Source organism: Octopus sinensis, linkage group LG5 (assembly GCF_006345805.1).
Source record: "Octopus sinensis linkage group LG5, ASM634580v1, whole genome shotgun sequence".
NCBI lineage: Eukaryota > Metazoa > Mollusca > Cephalopoda > Octopoda > Octopodidae > Octopus > Octopus sinensis.
Window position 1 is genome coordinate 102,960,339 of NC_043001.1, and position 19,108 is coordinate 102,979,446.

General features: G+C 36.7%; 1 protein-coding gene across 1 annotated transcript in view; it reads right to left on the reverse strand.

The window, feature by feature from the left end:
* The window catches only part of LOC115212233 (serine/threonine-protein kinase greatwall-like), a 788,337-nt gene that overhangs the window by 734,386 nt on the left and 34,843 nt on the right, over positions 1-19,108 (reverse strand). Inside the window, exon 4 of the mRNA XM_036502979.1 lies at positions 1,658-1,758. Within this exon, the coding sequence (XP_036358872.1) occupies positions 1,658-1,758 (101 nt within the window). The remainder of the gene's footprint in view (positions 1-1,657; positions 1,759-19,108) is intronic.

Below are 19,108 nucleotides of genomic sequence, written 5' to 3' on the forward strand. Positions count from 1 at the left end.
TGCACCAGGCTCCAGTCTGATTTGGCATGATCTGGCAATGTTTCTATAGCTGGATGCCCTTCCTAATGCCAACCACTCCATGAGTGTAGTGGGTGCTTTTTACGTACCACTGGCATGGGGGCCAGAGGAGGCTGGCAATGGCCACGATCGGTTGGTGCTTTTTACGTGCCACCAGCACGGAAGCCAGTCAAGGTAGCACTGGCATCGGCCATGTTCGGATGGTGCTTTTTACAAGCCACCGGCACAGGTATCACAACTACAATTTCCATTTGATTTTCATTTTGATGTTGATGTACTTGACCTCAAGCACAACAGGTCGCCCTATCATCCAAGGTACTTTTGAATGGGCTGGGGCTGGTTATGCGAAACTAGTATAGGATACAACCGTGAACTTACTTTAAATATAGATACATATATGACAGGCTTCTTCCAGTTTCTGTCTACCAAATCCACTCACAAGGCTTTGGTTGGCCCAAGGCTATAGTAGAAGATACTTGCCCAAGGTGTCACGCAGTGGGATTGAACCCAGGACCATGTAGTTGGTAAGCAAGCTACTTACCACATAGCCACTCCTGCACCTGTATGTATACTTACTATGAATAAGAATCTCATAAAATCAGAAGTTCTGATTTGCAAACTCAAGTTTCATCAATAAAGGTTAGTAAACTTGTACTACAAATATAGTGTTTATTTTATATATATTTCCATTATGAAAAAGATCTTTTGTCCATTACACTGGCATATGTCAGTCAAAAGAAAATACATTTTACTATTTTGAACAAGAAGGCATGTGTGGTAAGAAATTTGTTTCCCAACCACATGGTTCCAGGTTCAGTTCCTTAGGTAAGTGTCTTCTACCAAAGCCTTGGGCAAACCAAAATCTGGTGAATGCATTTGGTAGATAGAAATGAAAGAAGTGTGTATATGTGTGTGTGTGTGTGTGTGTGTGTGTGTGTGTGTGTGTGTGTGTGTGTGCCTTTGCCCCCCACCCCCACCCGTCACTGCTTGACAAGTGGTATTGGCATGTTTACATCCCTGTAACTTTACAGTTCAACAAAAAGAGGCCAATAGAATAGGTACCAGGGTTAAAAAAAATAAAATAATTAAGTTCTAGAGTTGATCCATTCTACTAAAAATTCTTTAAGGTGGTGCCCCAGCATGGCTGCAGTCTAATGATTGAAATGAGTAAAAAATCAGCTTTAAATAAGAGTGTTGGCATATTCTTAAAACTAAAAAGTTCACTTCACAATCACATGGTTCTAAGTTCAAACCCAACGTGTAATAGTTAGGACATCTTCTATCATAGTGTCAGGTTGAGTAAAACCTTGAGTGAAATTAGATAAACAGAAACTGTGTGGAAGCCCAATCTCTGAAGATAACTCCATTCTAAAGTTATGTAATTTCCTACTGAAACAACCCATGATATATAGTTTCTTCCTCTCTTTCTTTCTCCAGTCTCAGCAGCCATGCAAAATACTATGAATGCTGCTCTTCCACATCAAAGTCATTAATTTTTTACCATTGGCTATAAACAAACAGGAATTTATCATCCTTCATATTGTATGAGGGATGATAAAGAGAATAAAACAAAAAAACAAAGGCCACTGCCAATCCTTCTCGGAATATTTATACATACACAGTTTTTAACAATTCTTACCTTGACGAATTAAATTCTTGTTAATCATATAATCTCTCTTCATAACTTTGATTGCATAGAGTTTTTCTGGGTTTTCTTTTTTACATCCAAGAAATACTTTCCTGTAGGAAAATAAAAAAAAATTATGCTAATCATGATTTACATATTTATATATATATGTGTGTGTATACAATATGTGAGTGTGTGTGTGTGTGTGCGCATGCATGCGTGCACACAAGGGGTATACCTAACTCCTAATTTCCATTACCTGTGTTGCAGGACAATGGGAGAGTCAAAATAAGTATTGTCAAGTGTAAAATGTAGTAATATAGATGGTAAACATATGTTCAAGCCATGGGTCAGACAAATGATATATACACTTTGGTTCAAGTGGAAAGAGCAAACTATGTGTGTGTCTATGTTTCCATGTGTGTGTGTGTGTGTGTGTACATGCACTGTATGTACATATACATATATATGCATGAATGTTTATATATTTGCGCATGTGAGTTACATGTATGTAGGTAGAGACCTGCTTGTATAGTTTTTCTCAGCTGACATTTTTCAAATCTGTCAACATTATTTCTCATCCCCCTTGCTTTGACCATCACCCCACCCCAACTCACTTTTCAACCCCCTCCCTTACCTCTACTTCACCCTTTGCTCTTCTTCATTTCTTTCACTACTCCCTATCTATTTATCCACCACCATTAGTAAACATTTCATCTCTCTCCCCACATCCACTGAATATTTTCTATATGAATATATACAGGGTGCGGATGAATAAATTGTCATCTAAATTACACAAAAATGAAAATAACACTCACATCTCATTTTAACATATATTCACCAAAATTACATAAAAATATCTTGAAATACTAAAGAGTAAATTTATTCAATAAAATCGTCATTGGCTTCAGCCATGGCTTCCAAACGTTCAGAATCTCCTGCAACTCTTCTGGACAGTCTCCTTGTTTAACTCGGTGAATATTGCCATAACCCTTGCCTTCAATTCATCATATTTGGTGTAACAAGGAGTTTTGTCAGTCTCTTGCTCAACTGCGCCCCACACAAAATAATGAAGGTGGTGGCAGTCTGGGGAGTTAGGTGGTCAGATGTTAGGGGTGATGTGGTTGCAGAAACTGTCTGACAGCCATGACTGGGTTCTCCTGCTTGTGTGGCATGGTGTGGAGTCTTGTTGCCAGACATAGGGTCTTCCAGCAGCTACCCTCCTGACCCAGGGCAACACTACCTCCTCCAGACACTTGATGTAGGCCTGCATGTTAAGTCTGAGGCTGTGGAAAGATGAATGGAGACATAATGTCACTATCAATAGTGATCACTCCAAACACCATGATGTGGACTGGATGTTTGATTTTTATCACTCTTGGTACATGTTATGGGAACATGGCAAGCCAACAGTTGTTCTGTGTGTTCACCATTTGATCCTAGCAGAAAATTTTCTTGTCTGAAAAAACCCAAAGCATGTTCAGTTGGAGGGGATGCTTGAGTTTGTTGAAAAGCTTCATAACATGGGCTTTCCTCCTATCCTTGATGGCTTAGGATGAAAATTGTCTCTTTCTCATCTTGTATGAGGAATACTGAATGTCTTCATGCACCTCTTCTGCCTGATAAGAAACTCAGACACTTCCATGGCCCTGGCCTGGCAATGGACCTGATTGACTTGGAGGGATCAGTGTCAATCATGGCTTGGATCTCATCAACAAATTCAGGAGTTTTTTTCTTATCAGAATGATCAGAGTGAATTTTCCGAGCTGCTTTACCTTAGTAATCACCATTAGACTCATCCAATTCTTTCCAAATCTTCTGCACTGTCCTCAGATTGACACCCGAACACTCTGAAGCATTCATATTGGAGCTTCCGGCACAAATGCCAAGCAGTACAGCAGAGTGAACTGCATCATGGTGCTGTTTTTTCTCACAGATGGTGCCCGACTAACCCTACTATACTGTGTAGTCAACGAAATCAAAAACAAACAATGCGCATGCGTGAAATGAAAAATATAAAATGGCGACAATTTACCCATCACACCCTGTAGATATATATATATATATTAAGTATACATGTGAATGTGTATGTACGTATCTACAAACACATACACATGCATTGTGTGTGTGGGCATGTATGTGTAAGCCAACACTTTACACTTTGTAACAAGTTTTGCATTTCTAATCTTCAGGAAAAAATATGAAGTGTGGTACATGAAATCCATTGTTTCAAAGACATAGCAAGATGAGGACAAAACAACAGCTGTTGAATTAGTGCAGAAGAATAATTGTTAAAATAAAAACAACAAAAGAGAAAGAAGTGAGACAGTAGTTATACAAAGTAAGAGAATAAAGAATAAAAAGTTGCAATGATTAAAGATAAGTTATTGGAAATATAAAAGGCAAAAGAATAAAAACAAATTATGAAAGGCAATAAGTTTGAGAATGGGATTCTACAGGTACATTCACTGGTTAACAGTCCTTACTAAACTGAGAGATAAATGGCAACTGACATGACTACAAAAAGTGGTCATGAAATGGTATTATGGACACCATAAGTACACAAATGTACTTACATATACCTGCACACACACACGTACATATCTATAAAAAGGTGTATAGATGTATAGAGATAAATAACGTGAATAGAGGTGACAGATAAAAACAGAAAAATGAAAAAAAGCACTACTTTAGCAGAAGGTCATCCGTAATTGCCGGGATAAAAAAATTGCCAAGATGACAACATTAAAGTAAATACAAATCCTCAACTGTGGGATTATGGCCTTACAAGATTCTGTTATAGAGATGCGAAAATATAATGATTACAAAAACATTAAAATATCAATGTGGAAATAATGTGTGCATGTGCATGTATGTGAGTGCATGTGAGCATGAGAAAAAAGTCTTGCTTAGATCTGCATGAAAATATGTGGTATGATTGAAAATGCATATAGGCTCATAAAAATACATGCAAGTTCGTGAAAAATTGTTATCCCAGAATGCTATAACATACAAAGTAGACATGAAGAATTGGGTGGGGAAGATAATGATATGAAAGCAATGACAAAATGATGACAGCAAAGGTACGAGGGGAAGAGTCAAGGTACTATAGAAGCAAGGCGGAGTAAAACAGGGCGGGATTGTGAAGAAAAGAGAGTGAAAGAGATATTACTGGTGAAGCAATACAGCTCCATGGAATATATTTTTGGAACTTTGTCATTCATGTTCACTGGCATTAAAGATCCAACAGAGCATACACGCCACATTTCATTCTCGTTTTTACATTCTTCTGCATTCAATGCCCATGCACTTCTTTGACGATGGAAGACCAACTACTGAAACTGCTAAGAAACACAGACTCATATCATAGAAAGCCCACGTTCAAATAACATTTTGAGCCAGTGAAGATAGATTCAACTTTATAAAAATACCCAATTTCACAAAATCTGTGACAAATTCCAATGCCACATAGAAAGCTGCCTAAATTTCTAGGTCATTGCTGAGAAAATGCACCCCTCTGATAAGACTAACAACTTCTACAGGGTAGATAAAACTACATGTAATAGATTACTATCCAACATCATTACTAGAATGTATAATTTCCATTTTTCTAAACTTAAAAGCTAAAGATATTATAACTGAACTCAGGATGTATTCAAGTACGACTCGTATCAAGAAAACACCAGTACACCACAATAAGACAACATTTCAAAGTGCTTCACATTATTATAACAAGGTACTTGACTGCAATGAATTTTCAGAAAGAGTAAAGAATACTACTAAACTTTGCTTCTCAGCATAAAACAAAAAAATTTCTGTTTTACAACACAATCTTCAGCTGGAATGTCTGATGCAAACAGCCCAAGAAGTTCCTAGAGTCAATGTCTTTTCATTTTACAAAAAGTTATACTACAAGATTTTCAATAGAAATTACGTCAAAATATCATATTCTTGTGAGAATTCCACCAACTTCATCAGATTACTCACTTCTAAATAATTGTTCAATGATAACATTTCCATCCTTGCATGTAACTACAAGTATCCATCTAATTTTGCAATTTGTAGGAAGGATTTACCAAACACAAATACAATAAATTTTTCTAATGCTGAGAATATTTACACATTCCATTGTAAAGAATATTAGAGGAACATTCCCTTCAAATTTTCCATTAAATCTAAATAGAATAGACCTAATAATGTAGTTTGGAACAGAAATAAAACTCTGTGTTGGTGAAGTGATCAGCTGCCCTGTTCATGTGAGTATTTCATTGAAATTTAATGAAAAAGAGACATTTATGGCTGACTGCTTTGAAACCTATTGCTTACTACCCAGACTTCATTTTATTTTTACTCATTATTGGTGTACTTGGTTTTGTTACAAAGTGTAATAATTTTTTGAAAGCAAAAGAGACCTGTTTTCTGCTAATTCTATCTATAAATGGATCAACCCATGTCAGTGTGGAAAAGTAGTTGTAAAATAAACGATTGAATGAATGATAATATCAGCACTTAATAAATTAATGTTAATTATTTACATTTACTTCACAATTCAGGCTATATTTGAATAAAAAAAGAATGTATCTGTTTTTGAATACATATATATTTATATATCAATGTAAAGGATATTGATGAAACATGCCCATCAAAACTTAACATAATAGGCCTGATGTGGCTGTTACTTACAAATACACACACATATAACTATGCATATACATACATTTCTATCCTATTTCACACAAAGAACATTATAAATACTAAACCATTGATAAAAATATATCATAGAAAGGTACTGTGAACAAAGATAGAGTGACTCCAGAATATTACATCATACCTGGAACTCTTCTCTAACAACAAGTTAGAATTCCCCTCTTGCAAGACAATATCTCACAATACATTTGCAGAACCAATGCTAATACATTTGGGATACTTGAGTGGTCTATAAATGAAATCCCAGAAAGATACTGTCATTAGCTGGAAGCTTTCACTTGAAGAAGTGCCACTCCCAAACAGTTGAAGGAATCTGGGGTAGAGGTAGACTCATGAAGACATGGGATGAGGTGGTGAAGCATAATCTTGGAATGTTGGGCTTCACAGAGGCAATGACGAAAGACCAAGACCTCTGGAGATATGCTGTGACTGCGAAGACCTGGCAAATAAAGTGAGTTCACAGCTATAACCTACACCAGTGTTGCATAACCAGCCCCGGTCCATTCAAAAGTACCTTGGATCGTAGGGCGACATGCTGTGCTAGGGCACCATACCATGCTTTAGGAGACCTATTGAGTCAAGCACATCAAAATCAAATGGAAATTGTAGTTGTGATCCCCATGCCAGTGGCACTTAAAAGGCACCATCCAAACGTGGCTGATGTCAGCGCCACCATGACAGGCTTCTGTGCCAGTGGCACGTAAAAAGCACCAACCGATCGTGGTCGTTGCCAGCCTCCTCTGGCCCATGCCAGTGGCATGTAAAAAGCACCCACTACACTCTCGGAGGAAGGGCATCCAGCCGTAGAAATACTGCCAGATCAGACTGGAACCTGGTGCAGCCTCCTGGCTTCCCAACCCCAGTCGAACCTTCCAACCCATGCCAGCATAGAAAGCGGACGTTACACGATGATGATGATGAAAAGATGAAGGCAGGAGAGGTTTAAGATCAGTGCAAACAGTCTCCTACAGTCATATAGTATCTCAAAGACACTACCTGCTAAACAACTGTAGCAAAAATACATAAGCCAAATGTTGAAATGTGAAAAGAACAACAGTCTAGAAGTTGACAGTAAGCTCCTGAAGACGTATTCTCTTCCAGATGACATCCCATAGAACTCTAAAATAGCTGAACATACCCCAAGAAAGACCTAGATGTAAAATGCTCATCATACCAGAAAAACAGCTGTGCATGGCTACGTTTCGTGTAAAGTTCAAGATACTACTAATATCGACATGAAGCATAGCCTTTCTTGGGATCATGACAACTACATAACATTACATTTTGAAAGCTATGCCTTTGTAACCTAAGAGCAGGAAAATGATACAAAATACCTAATGAACAAAAGAGACAGTGAAGTACTTGGAGTCCCAAGATGCAACCAAAAATGTCAGTTATCAAACATTTCTGTGAAAGACATCACACATGTAATCAGCAACTGCCCAAAAATGCCATCCAATGTACTACCTCCTTATGTTGCTGTTGCTAAAACAATATACAATGCCATCTGAAAAAAAAAAGACTGTCCTGGGATAAATATAACAAAATCTCCAATATTGCATACATACATAAATATCAACACAAAGAATATTGGTGGAACAATCCCGTCAAAATTTCTGTCAAGTGCAAACATAGCAGACCAGATATAGTTGCCTGGGACAGACAAGAGAAAAATATGTACTGCCATCAAAATCAGCTGCCATCCTGATGTGAACATCTCTTCAAAAATGAAAGAGAAAGAGGATAAAGTATAAACTGCTGCTTCAAAATCTTTAGCTTCTATATCCAGATTATAAATTCATATTTGCACTAATAATTTGTTCACTTGGTTATGTTAGGAAATGCCCAAGTGACAATGGGGGAAAGCTAGAGTTTTCAAATAAAGAAATCAACCAGTGAACACTCACACAACAAATAAAATTTGTAAGTGGAACAGTAAAAATATGCAAGACACTTCTCAAGTTCAACATTTGACTTTGTTTTTGTGATCTATATTCCAACAATGAAGCTTTGTATCATTGTTAGAAACCAGCTCCTTCCTCTTACAGAAAGAATTCAAATAATTAAAAATAGCAGAGAACATATATACCTAAGCACATGTCTATATACATAGATGTGTGTATACACACACACACACACACATACACACACACACACACACACACACACACACACACATAAATACAAAAAGATATAATGCTGAATGAAGTAGCAAAAAAAGATAATGATTCCGATTTAGGAGAAAAGTCCTTTTATGTCATTAAAAGCTATCAATTTTGAAACAGATATCAAATATCAGATATAAATTGAATTTTCACTACTTTGAATTCTAATCAGCAGTGGTGGTATTAATGGTTGTACTGATGGTGGTGGAGATGGTGATGCCAGTCATGGTGGCAGTGGTGCTGCTGGTTTTGACTGGTATGGTGATAGTAAATGAAAGTAGTAGTGATGGTGGTGGTAAACGGAGTAGAGCTGGCTATGACTGGAGTGGTAGTAACAACTGGACTGGTGATGGCAGTAGTTGTGCTGTTAGTCACGTTAGTTTCAATGTTGTGTTGGCAATGATGGTAAACACACTGGTAATAACAGCAATGGTAGCTGGCTAGAAGAAGATGTTGGAGCTTGTAGTATTGATGAGGAATGGGGTGCTGGGCACTGCAGTACATCAGATTTAGTAGGCCAAAATTCTACTTTTGATATACTTTTAATTAAATTAAATTAATGGCAAATGAATTATTTCACTATCAGTAGCTAATGTGTTCATTAAATGAAATAAAAATGCTCTGATCTACAACTTTTGCAAATAAAACAGATAGAAACAGCGATATCCCAAGAGAAAATTAAGCAATAATAATACACAGAAAGATGAATAATGGTTCATCATTATAAGTAACCACAAATCTTTCTATAAAAGTTTCTCTCTCTCTCACTCACACACACGCACACACATACACATATGTATTCACTCACACACATGTACAAACAGGTCCTGCTAACCATGCAACTATTGAAAAATACTTTAGTATTTTATAGATTCAACCCAGTACTAACTATCTTTTACCAACATCTGGCTAATAGAATTTTTGAAGAAACTTAATCACTCATCAATTTTAAGAAGCTGTCTAGTTTACATTAATGCATCCTGTATTAAATTTTGTAGATGCAATTAATGAACGCAGCTCAAAGATTTCAAGTCCAAATCATGCAACCATAAAATGTATGTTATTAGACGTTAGATTGACTTAATCAATGAAGGCACTAAATTCCAGTGCTAAGAAAACCAGTTCAATTGAAAATGGTTTAAAAACTATGATGTCATTTGTCAATTTTAGATGGACTTTCTAAAATGAAGAGCACATAAAGTGAATAAGAAACTTCCGACAGACCATAACTTGTGTTAGAACACAGAGCCTAATGAGGAATTTATATTTATTGCAATCCGTTTATATTCATTTCTGTGAAAGATAAAGCAGGTATAATTAATGTTTTCTTCAAAGTCACAACTTAGATCAATGTCTGAGACCAGATGCAAGCATTTTGTGAACTGAGTAACTAAAAGTGTATCATTTCAGTCAATCCCCTTCAGCTTAGCTAAGTATCCAGTGTTGGTCATTCTTTTACTTGTTTCAGTCATTGGACTGCAGCCAAGCTGGGGCACTGCCTTGATGAGTTTTTAGTCAAACAATTCACATCCAGTACTTATTTATTCTATCAGTCTTTTTTTTTGTTGAACCACTAAGTTACAGAGATATAAACAAACCACTGCAGGCTGTCTAGCAGTGGGAGGGTGAAGGTCAAACACACACACACACACACACACACAAGTTTCTTTCAATTTCCATCTACCAACTCACAAGGCTTTAGCCAGCCCAAGTCTATGGCAGAAAACACCCAAAGTGCCACACAGTGAGACTGAACCCAGAACCATGTGGTTGAGAAGCTAACTTCTTACCATACTCCCATGTCAGCACCTTTTGAGGCTACACTGCATATAATCAATCTTTCCTTGATAATGTAGGGAAATATTAACTTGAAATTAATAAAAGCACAAAAAAATCTTTGAAAACTTTTGGTATTTCAAGTTTAGCTTTTATGAATACAGTATACTATAATACCATTATTGTACACTGTGATAAGAAACAAGTATTGAAAACAGCTATCTCGTAATAATAATCAGAATGGTCAAAAGGAATATCTACCAGCACTTTCGCTTTCAAATAATTACAGTTATGCTTTGTGAAAGAAAATGGAAAAAACAGTAATTCTATGGTTTACAATGAAGATAACTAAATTAAACTGAATCACTATTCACTGAAACTGACACAAAATGAGCAGGTTTTTATGCTGGAAAAAAATAATGACACTAGATAAAATATAGAATTTAAAACAAAGACTTAACTGTAGAAAAAAGAAAACAAAATGATTTTAGAAATATACGCTCTAAGCATGATGAAAACAAGAGACCTAGATATAATGATACAAAGTGAATTTGAAAATATCTGAATTACTTGAAGACGAATGAATATGTAGCTTATGAAAGATTTAGAATACAGAACAAAGTTAGCATGATCAAAATTTAAAGAAAGGATAATTTTAAAAATTAAAAAAATATACTGCTATATTATCACTTGCGTTTACAATTCACAAAAAATTTTTAGATATGAGGATTAGTCCATGCAAAACAAAAGTCATTTTTATCATGTACATCCTTTTGCTAAATATGGCTTACTGCAATTTCCTTCCATCACTTGTGTCACAATGTAGATATTGAAAAAAAAGTTTTAATAAGTAGAACAGAAGACAAGAACACTGTTTCCATCGAAGAAATGGCAGTGTTCAATATGCAGAAAAGAAATAGACAAGAAATCCAGCAGTGTGCACAAGGTGAATACAGAGTGCACCAGATGTGCAAATGCATACACATATATACATGCACGCATGCACACACACACACACTCATATAGATCTAGATATAAATATTAGAAAAGGCATAAATAATGGGATTTGCATATTCATTTTGTGCATCATAGACTTACAGCTGTTTCTAATATGTATTTTAGGTGCATACACAGTTCTGTTTACTCAAATCTGGAACCACCAGGTTCCTCTCAACCTGTGTAATGTAACTTCTCAACAATTGTTACAATCCTTTTTTAATGATAATTCTTTTCATGTCCTTTTTACAATCCTCTCTCTCCTTTTGAAATAACCCTTTCTAATTTTTCTCTGCCACAGGCTCCTCTCTACTTCCTTTAAATAATTTTTTTTGACAATGCTTTTTTAATCTTCTCTACCTTTTGACATAATCCTTCCTATTTTACATACTCTTCCACACTCAACTGCTTTTTCTTTTGGATATTATACCTAATCTCTTTATTTTTTTCCCCCATTTTCTTATCAACCTTGTAACTTTTCATCTGACCTTGCACCCAATTTAATTTAAATACCGGTGCCACATAAACACACCTGTACTGGTGCTGCATAAGAGCACCCAGTACAAGCTGTAAAGCGGCTGGCATCAGGAAGAGCATCCAGTCATAGAAATCATGCCAAAACAGACATAGAGCCTAGGTAGCTGGCCAGCTCATGTCAAACCATCCAACCCATGCCAGCATGGAAAGTGAATGATGATGATGTTTCTACACCATTTTCTTCAGTTTTCACCCCAATTTTTTTCCATGTCTCCCTCTCATTTATACCACATTCATATCCTGCTCTTGTGCAACTTCCCTCACCTCTAGCTAAGCAACTGCACTCCACACTATTAATGCAGCTCCCCTTACAGATACCCTGGTATACATGCACAAAACACCCAACAACTTCCTCACTCTTCCCCAAAGAACCACATTCCCACCTTGCTCTTAAAACTTTTTTCCTTCTTCTCTCCTTTCCACCACCTTTCCCCTTTTCATCTTTCTGATGAATGACTATTGTCCAAAACATCAAAAACCCTTTCTCTTTCCTTTCAAGCATCAGACTGATAACCTAATAATACGTTTATGAAAACTGGTCCCTTTAGTTGGGTTTTTCTTCTTTTTACTCATTTATCATATATACATATGTCTGTGGTGGGGGTCAGTAGATAGGTAGGTCATTAGTTAGTCAGATACATATACATACATCTATACATATATTCATACATATTAACATTTGTTTTTATGTCCAGTTACAAAAAAAACAATTTCACATTAATTTCATGGGTTACTCTATACTTTTGTAGAATACAAATTTATTATTCTTAAACAAGAATGTTGTTGACAGTAACTTCAAAGTTTCGACTAGCTAAGCCATTGTTGGACTGTGATGCATTAGAGTTAATTTTGCTTTTATATATAGTCTCTGTTGAGTTAAAATCTTCTTTGGCTGTGTGGGTTTGAATGGGGTAGTAATTAGGTTTTCATTGTTGGTTGCATGGAGGGGTGTTTTGGAGAAATTTTAAGAGATTAAATTTTGGGTTATGTTATTGTTTAGATTTCGTTTCTGGATTTGGTTTGCAAGATTCTTTATATGAGTTCATGTGTTGAAGCATATTCTGTTGTGTCTGGGGAGAGTCGTTTTCTTTTTGTGCCTTATAATGTAACACACTCACTGGTAAAATTTCCACTTTTTTCTTATTTTTATTTTCCTAATATTTTCGTTGCATCTTGCAACCTTTTAATGGACAGAGTCAAGACTATCGAAAAGGTTGCAAGACGCAACGAAAATTTTAGGAAAATAAAAATAAGAAATAAGTGGAAATTTTACCGGTGAGTGTGTTACATAATAAGGCACAAAAAGAAAATGACTCTAAACATCCCGCCTCACACTCTTACAAAACATTCCCCTCAGTACCTTGTTGGTGTGACCCAGTGCATCTCCAACACCATCTATTCCTCTCTTTCATTTTGTCTCTCTCTATCTCCCTAAGTGTCTCCTTGCTTTTCTAACTGGGGTAGCCAAGTATTTCTATAGTAAGACCCCTACATCTATCCCTTTCTTATACTTTAACCTCTCAACCAGCACAAAGTCATCTCCCTCAATACCATTCCCTCTCCCACCCAAGGGGTCTTTGTCTTACAAGTTACTTGGCAACCCTGCTGGAGCTTGTGTCACATAAAAAGCACCCAGTACCCTGGGTGTTCAGACTAAATTTGATATTTTTTTTATCAAATAGTTTAATGTATTGGTAAGCAAAAAGATTAAAGTTGTAAAGGAAGAAAAGGTAGCTGACATGGAGGACTGGAAACCATTTGAATATTGGAAAAGAGTTACCTGTATCATGATTCATACCAGATATCAAAATGCTGATATCATGTCTGCTGCTCAATGCTTCGTGAGACAGGACATGGGCAACAGCAACTGAGACTAAGTAGCCGTGTCCAGAAAGCAAGGGCACAGCAGGTGTTCTGACTGCATGTGCATGTCGGAATTCATGCAGCAATTGCAAGACAAGGTGAAGGAAGCCCCAAGCAAGGGAAATGGAAACTGCAAGAAACCCATTTTATGTTTATGTGTACCCTTGAAATTATATGATTGTTGTAAACATACATCACCATCATATAAGCAAAACTGCTCATTTCCAGTCTTCTCTGAAAAATATATCTGGCCATGGGGAAGTATTACCTTGCCTGGAAATGGGAGAGGGTTAACAACAGAAAGGGAATCTGGGTGTAGAAAAACTCTGCCTCAATGAATTCCATCCGACCAATGTAAGCATGGAAAAGTGGACATCAAAATGAGGATAATGGTGATTATGACTAATAAGCTAAAACTTCAAATCATTGTGTTTTCTTTGCAAAAGTTTTATATATACATATACATATATATATATGGCTGGTACCACATTAAAAGCACTAGTGATGGTGCCACATAAAAAGCACCCAGTACACGCTGTCAAATAGCTAGCATTAGGAAGGACATCCAGCCATAGTAACCATGCCAAGACAGACTATGGAAACTGGTGCAACCCCTGTCAAACCAACCAACCTATACCAGCATGGAAAACAGACATTAAAGGATTTCCCTCTCTCTCTCTCACACACACGCACACACACAAACAAACACGCATTCAGAATCTATAATTCAGCCAAAATAGCAATCAACAGGCTCGACTTTCTGTTCTCTTTGTTAGCTACCCTCCAGATCAGTCAAGTCTAATCCATGCCTAAGATAACAACATGAAACTTGACAGCCATGGGTTTGTTTCACCATTTATATTAAAGACAGAACTGTTTTAAATTCTTTAAATTTCTCAAAGGAAAACTGAGAGAATAATTCAAAATGAGAATAGGCTTAACAGAAAACACAACACTGGAACAAAGGATTGTTGAAAGAATCAGAAATTCTCAGAAAGATAAAAATGTTTCTGATAATGACTGCTGAAAGGCAAAAGTAGAAGAAAATAGAGAAAGATTTCTCATTTTCTCTAAGAAAAAAAAAATAGTTCAAAAGAAGTAAATCTAATTAAAAGAAACAAAAAGAAAAAAGAATACAAAGAATACAAACTAGCTTTAGATAATTAGTATTTTGTAATTCTATTAAACAGAAAATCTTTTAAGAAAGTCAAGAATATTTTCATGGCCATATTGGGTGTGTGATCAACAGGAACTAAGAATGAAGACATCATTCAATAAATATCCAAAAGCATAACAAAAAGGGGGTGGATGGATCAATGTGAAGACAATTCTCCAGAGAATAACCTAGAATAAATAACAAAGCATGCAAAAGAGAAAGAAGCTTGCAGGAGAAAAATTAACGATGCCAATGAAGATTCTGTGAAACCAAAAAATATCAGAGCAAATCAAAGATTTTATAATGAAATGAATAGTTGATACAATTCAAACAGCTGATATCTACTTTCTTCTTACGTAACTAATACTATTTCTTTTGTTACACTGTGAAATTATCTGGTGTCTTATAGACAGTAGGTGAAAAAATTTAACAGAAAAGACTATGAAATCATTAGCGACAACAGCTACATTACTACTATCTTGATAGGTAGAATTTTTACAAAATGAGAATGCTCAAATTCCAATTTCACAGATAAATTGTGTCTTTTATCATCATCATCGTTATTTAATATCCGTCTTCCATGCTGAATGAGTTGGACATTTTGACAGGAACTGGTCAAAATCAAAACCAAAATCAATTCGATGACTGGCATCTGTGCTAGCGGTGTGCAAAGAGCACCATACAAGTGTGATCATTGACAGAGCGGCTAACCAGCTTCCGTGCCAGTGGCACATAAAAGGGCACCATTCGAGTATGATTGTTACCAGCGTCGCCTTACTGGCACTTGTGCATGTGCTAGTAGGGTGCTAATCCGAGCGTGATCATTGCCAGAACAGCTAACTGGCTTCCGTACCCGTGGCACGTAAAAGGGCACCATTTGAGCGTGATCATTACCAACATCGCTTCACTGGCACGTGTAAAAAGATTTGTGCGAGGTCGTTGCCAGTACCGCCTGACTGATGCCCATGCCGGTGGCACGTAAAAAGCACCCACTACACTCTCGGAGTGGTTGGCGTTAGGAAGGGCATCCAGCTGTAGAAACTCTGCCAGATCAAGATTGGAGCCTGGTGCAGCCATCTGGTTCACTAGCCCCCAGTCAAAATCGTCCAACCTATGCTAGTATGGAAAGCGGACGTTAAACGATGATGATGATGATGGCGGTGGGCCTGAGAACAGTGCCAAGCACCAATGTCTAGTTTGGCACGGTTTTAACAGCTGGAAAGCTTCCTAAAGTCAACCACTTTACTGAGTAGAATGGGTGTTTATGTGGCACCAGCACTGGAGAGGTCTGCTTGCATCAAAAAGAACTTTCCACCATTGTAGAAACAATGCCACTGAGCCAGAATTTACATGTGAAAAACTGTCGTGATATCATGAACTTTCTCATTTCAAAAGCATCCTGGTTGTATTAACTTCGATCTATTTCTCAAAGATAAATAAAAAACATTCTTTCACTGTAGCATCCTTGGGTCACAAATTAGATTTCTGTTATGTCAACCAGCCAAGATTTGTCTCTGTCAAAATTTGTACAACTATTTTTTTTTTCTTCCAATTCAGATAAATTTGCAATCAATGACTATGTAGTGATTGTCTCTGAGGCAACTTCTTACATACAAGCAACCACATCTTTAAATTTTCCATTCATGCCAAAAGATTTCAAACAAAACATGCTTTATTGATATTTAAAAACAAAAAAAAATTAAAAAATGTTAGAAAAATCTAACATTTCAACTAAGGCAATACTGCTAGTGCCATGTTAGAAGTACTGGTGCTTTTGCCACGTAAAAAGCACCCAGCACACTCTGTGAAGTGGTTGACATTCAGAAATGTATCCAGCGATAGAAACCATGCCAAAACAGATGAATGGAGCCTGACGTAGCTCTCCAGGTGGCCAGCTCCTGTCAAAGTGTCTAACACATGCCAGCATGGAAAACAAACATTAAATTATAATAATAAAAACAGTTACTCAGTCACTGCAACAGCTCACCTAGCACCTACACAACAATAGTCTGCCTAAACAATGTTGTGATAATTTGTTTTACATTATACACACGACATTTTGTTCAGACAATGTTTTTTTTTTTTTTTACAACCCACAAGGGGCTAAACACAGAGAGGACAGGCAAGAACAGACAAACAGATTAAGTTGATTACATTGACCCCAGTGGGTAACTGGTACTTAATTTATCGACCCCGAAAGGATGAAAGGCAAAGTCGACCTCGGCGGAATTTGAACTCAGAACCTAACGGCAGACGAAATACGGCTACGCATTTCGCCCGGTGTGCTAACATTTCTGCCAGCTCGCCACCTTCTGGAAAACAAACATTAAATTATATTAATGAAAACAGTTACTTGGTTGCTGCAACAGCTCACGTAGCTCCTTCACAACAATAGTCTGCCTAAACAATGTTGTGATAATTTGCTTCACATTATACACACATGACATTTTGTTCAGACAATGTATAATGCAAAGAGACTTTTACTTTTGATTGTAAAACATAGTAGAAGTGTGGCATTAAGTTTTAGGTAAGTTTAAAAGTACCAGTGAGACAGCCTTAGTCAAGTTAAAATTTTATGAAATCAAACAAGCAAATGAGCTCACATACAAGCTGAGTGCTACATCATTAGGGTATTAGAGATTCAAAGAGGTTTTTAATATCTGATCACCTAAAAGAAAAGGGATAATCTTTGATCAAATGAAACTAAAGAATCTTTGACATATAGAAGAAAAGGGGAGCAAAAGTCGCAAGTGGAAGAGTCACTGTTGCGGCACCAGATGTTGTATTTAGCTCTTATCAATGAAAGCAACACAAAATTATACAACATAAAAGAAATCATGAAGATCTGATAGCATCACTACATATCCAAATCTATTTCAATCACGCATTGGTAGCAAACTTTTGGCTCTCAACAGTCTTGAAGATAACCATTCAGAACATCACTCCGTTCAGTATAATATATATCAAATACTAATATTACATCCAATTATTAGATAGTACATCTTGATGCAATTTGACAGCTAAAAAACTAAATATCATGTATATGTGTGTGTATGTTAGCTTTATATATGCACATATATTTATATATATATATACATACACATTCGTATGCACACACAAACACACACATATATAATGCAGAGAGAGAGATAAAAGCAAACATGGTGTGAGTTAACAGAATTTGTTACAATATGATCTCCCGTTCAATTTCCATTATATTTTCCCTCACATGTGCAACAATTGTCTGTTACTTTCTACAACAAAAAGCAATAATGCACACAATGAAGTTTCGAATGGAACTTGCACCATGTCTTAATTCTTGCTTCATACGCTTTTTATTTTTGCTCCAAAGTTTGACCTATAGCATTTTGCACAGTACGGACCCATATGGCACTACACCAGTCCGACGGTCCTATACCACCTGAAACTGAATAAACTGAACAAACCCTTTCTTATAATTCATATTAAAGGAAATTATGAACCTTATAATTGAAGAGAGAAAATTTTAATCCCTTCCTCTATCATCATCATCATCATACTGTCAGCATGCGTTGGATGGATTGACAGGAGCTAGCAAGCCAGAGAGCTGCACCAGGCTTTGATTGTCTGTTTTGGCATGGTTTCCACAGCTGAATGGTCTTCCCAACACCAATACTTTATATGTGGCACCAGCATGGGTGCTTTTTATGTACCCATGCTCATTTATTTATATCCTGTACAATTCATTAACATCAACATGTTGATAGATTTTGCAAAATATTTTGCCTGATTTTTTTTTTTTTATTTTTATCAAAAATTTCTTTAAGAAGTCGCTAATCATTCTTTGAGCAACAATTTCTTTTTGATGATTTAAATTTGGTGGTGATAACCTAAGTGATATATCTCTTTCTTCTGTGCACCCTCAACACTGACAGAAATCTGTCCAATATTTCATCAAGTAACTTGGACAATATGGAGGTGCAATGGCCCAGTGGTTAGGGCAGCAGACTCGCGGTCGGAGGATCGTGGTTTCGATTCCCAGACTGGGCATTGAGTGTGTTTATTGAGCAAAAACACCTAAAGCTCCATGAGGCTCTAGCAGGAGGTGGGGGTGACCCCTGTTGTACTCTTTCGCCCCAACTTTCTCTCACTCTTTCTTCATGTTTCTTGAGTAACGCTGCGATGGACTGGTGTCCCGTCCAGCTGGAGGGAACACACACGCCATAGAAATCGGGTCCATGAGCCTAGCTAGGCTTGAAAAGGGCGCATAAATAAATAAAACCT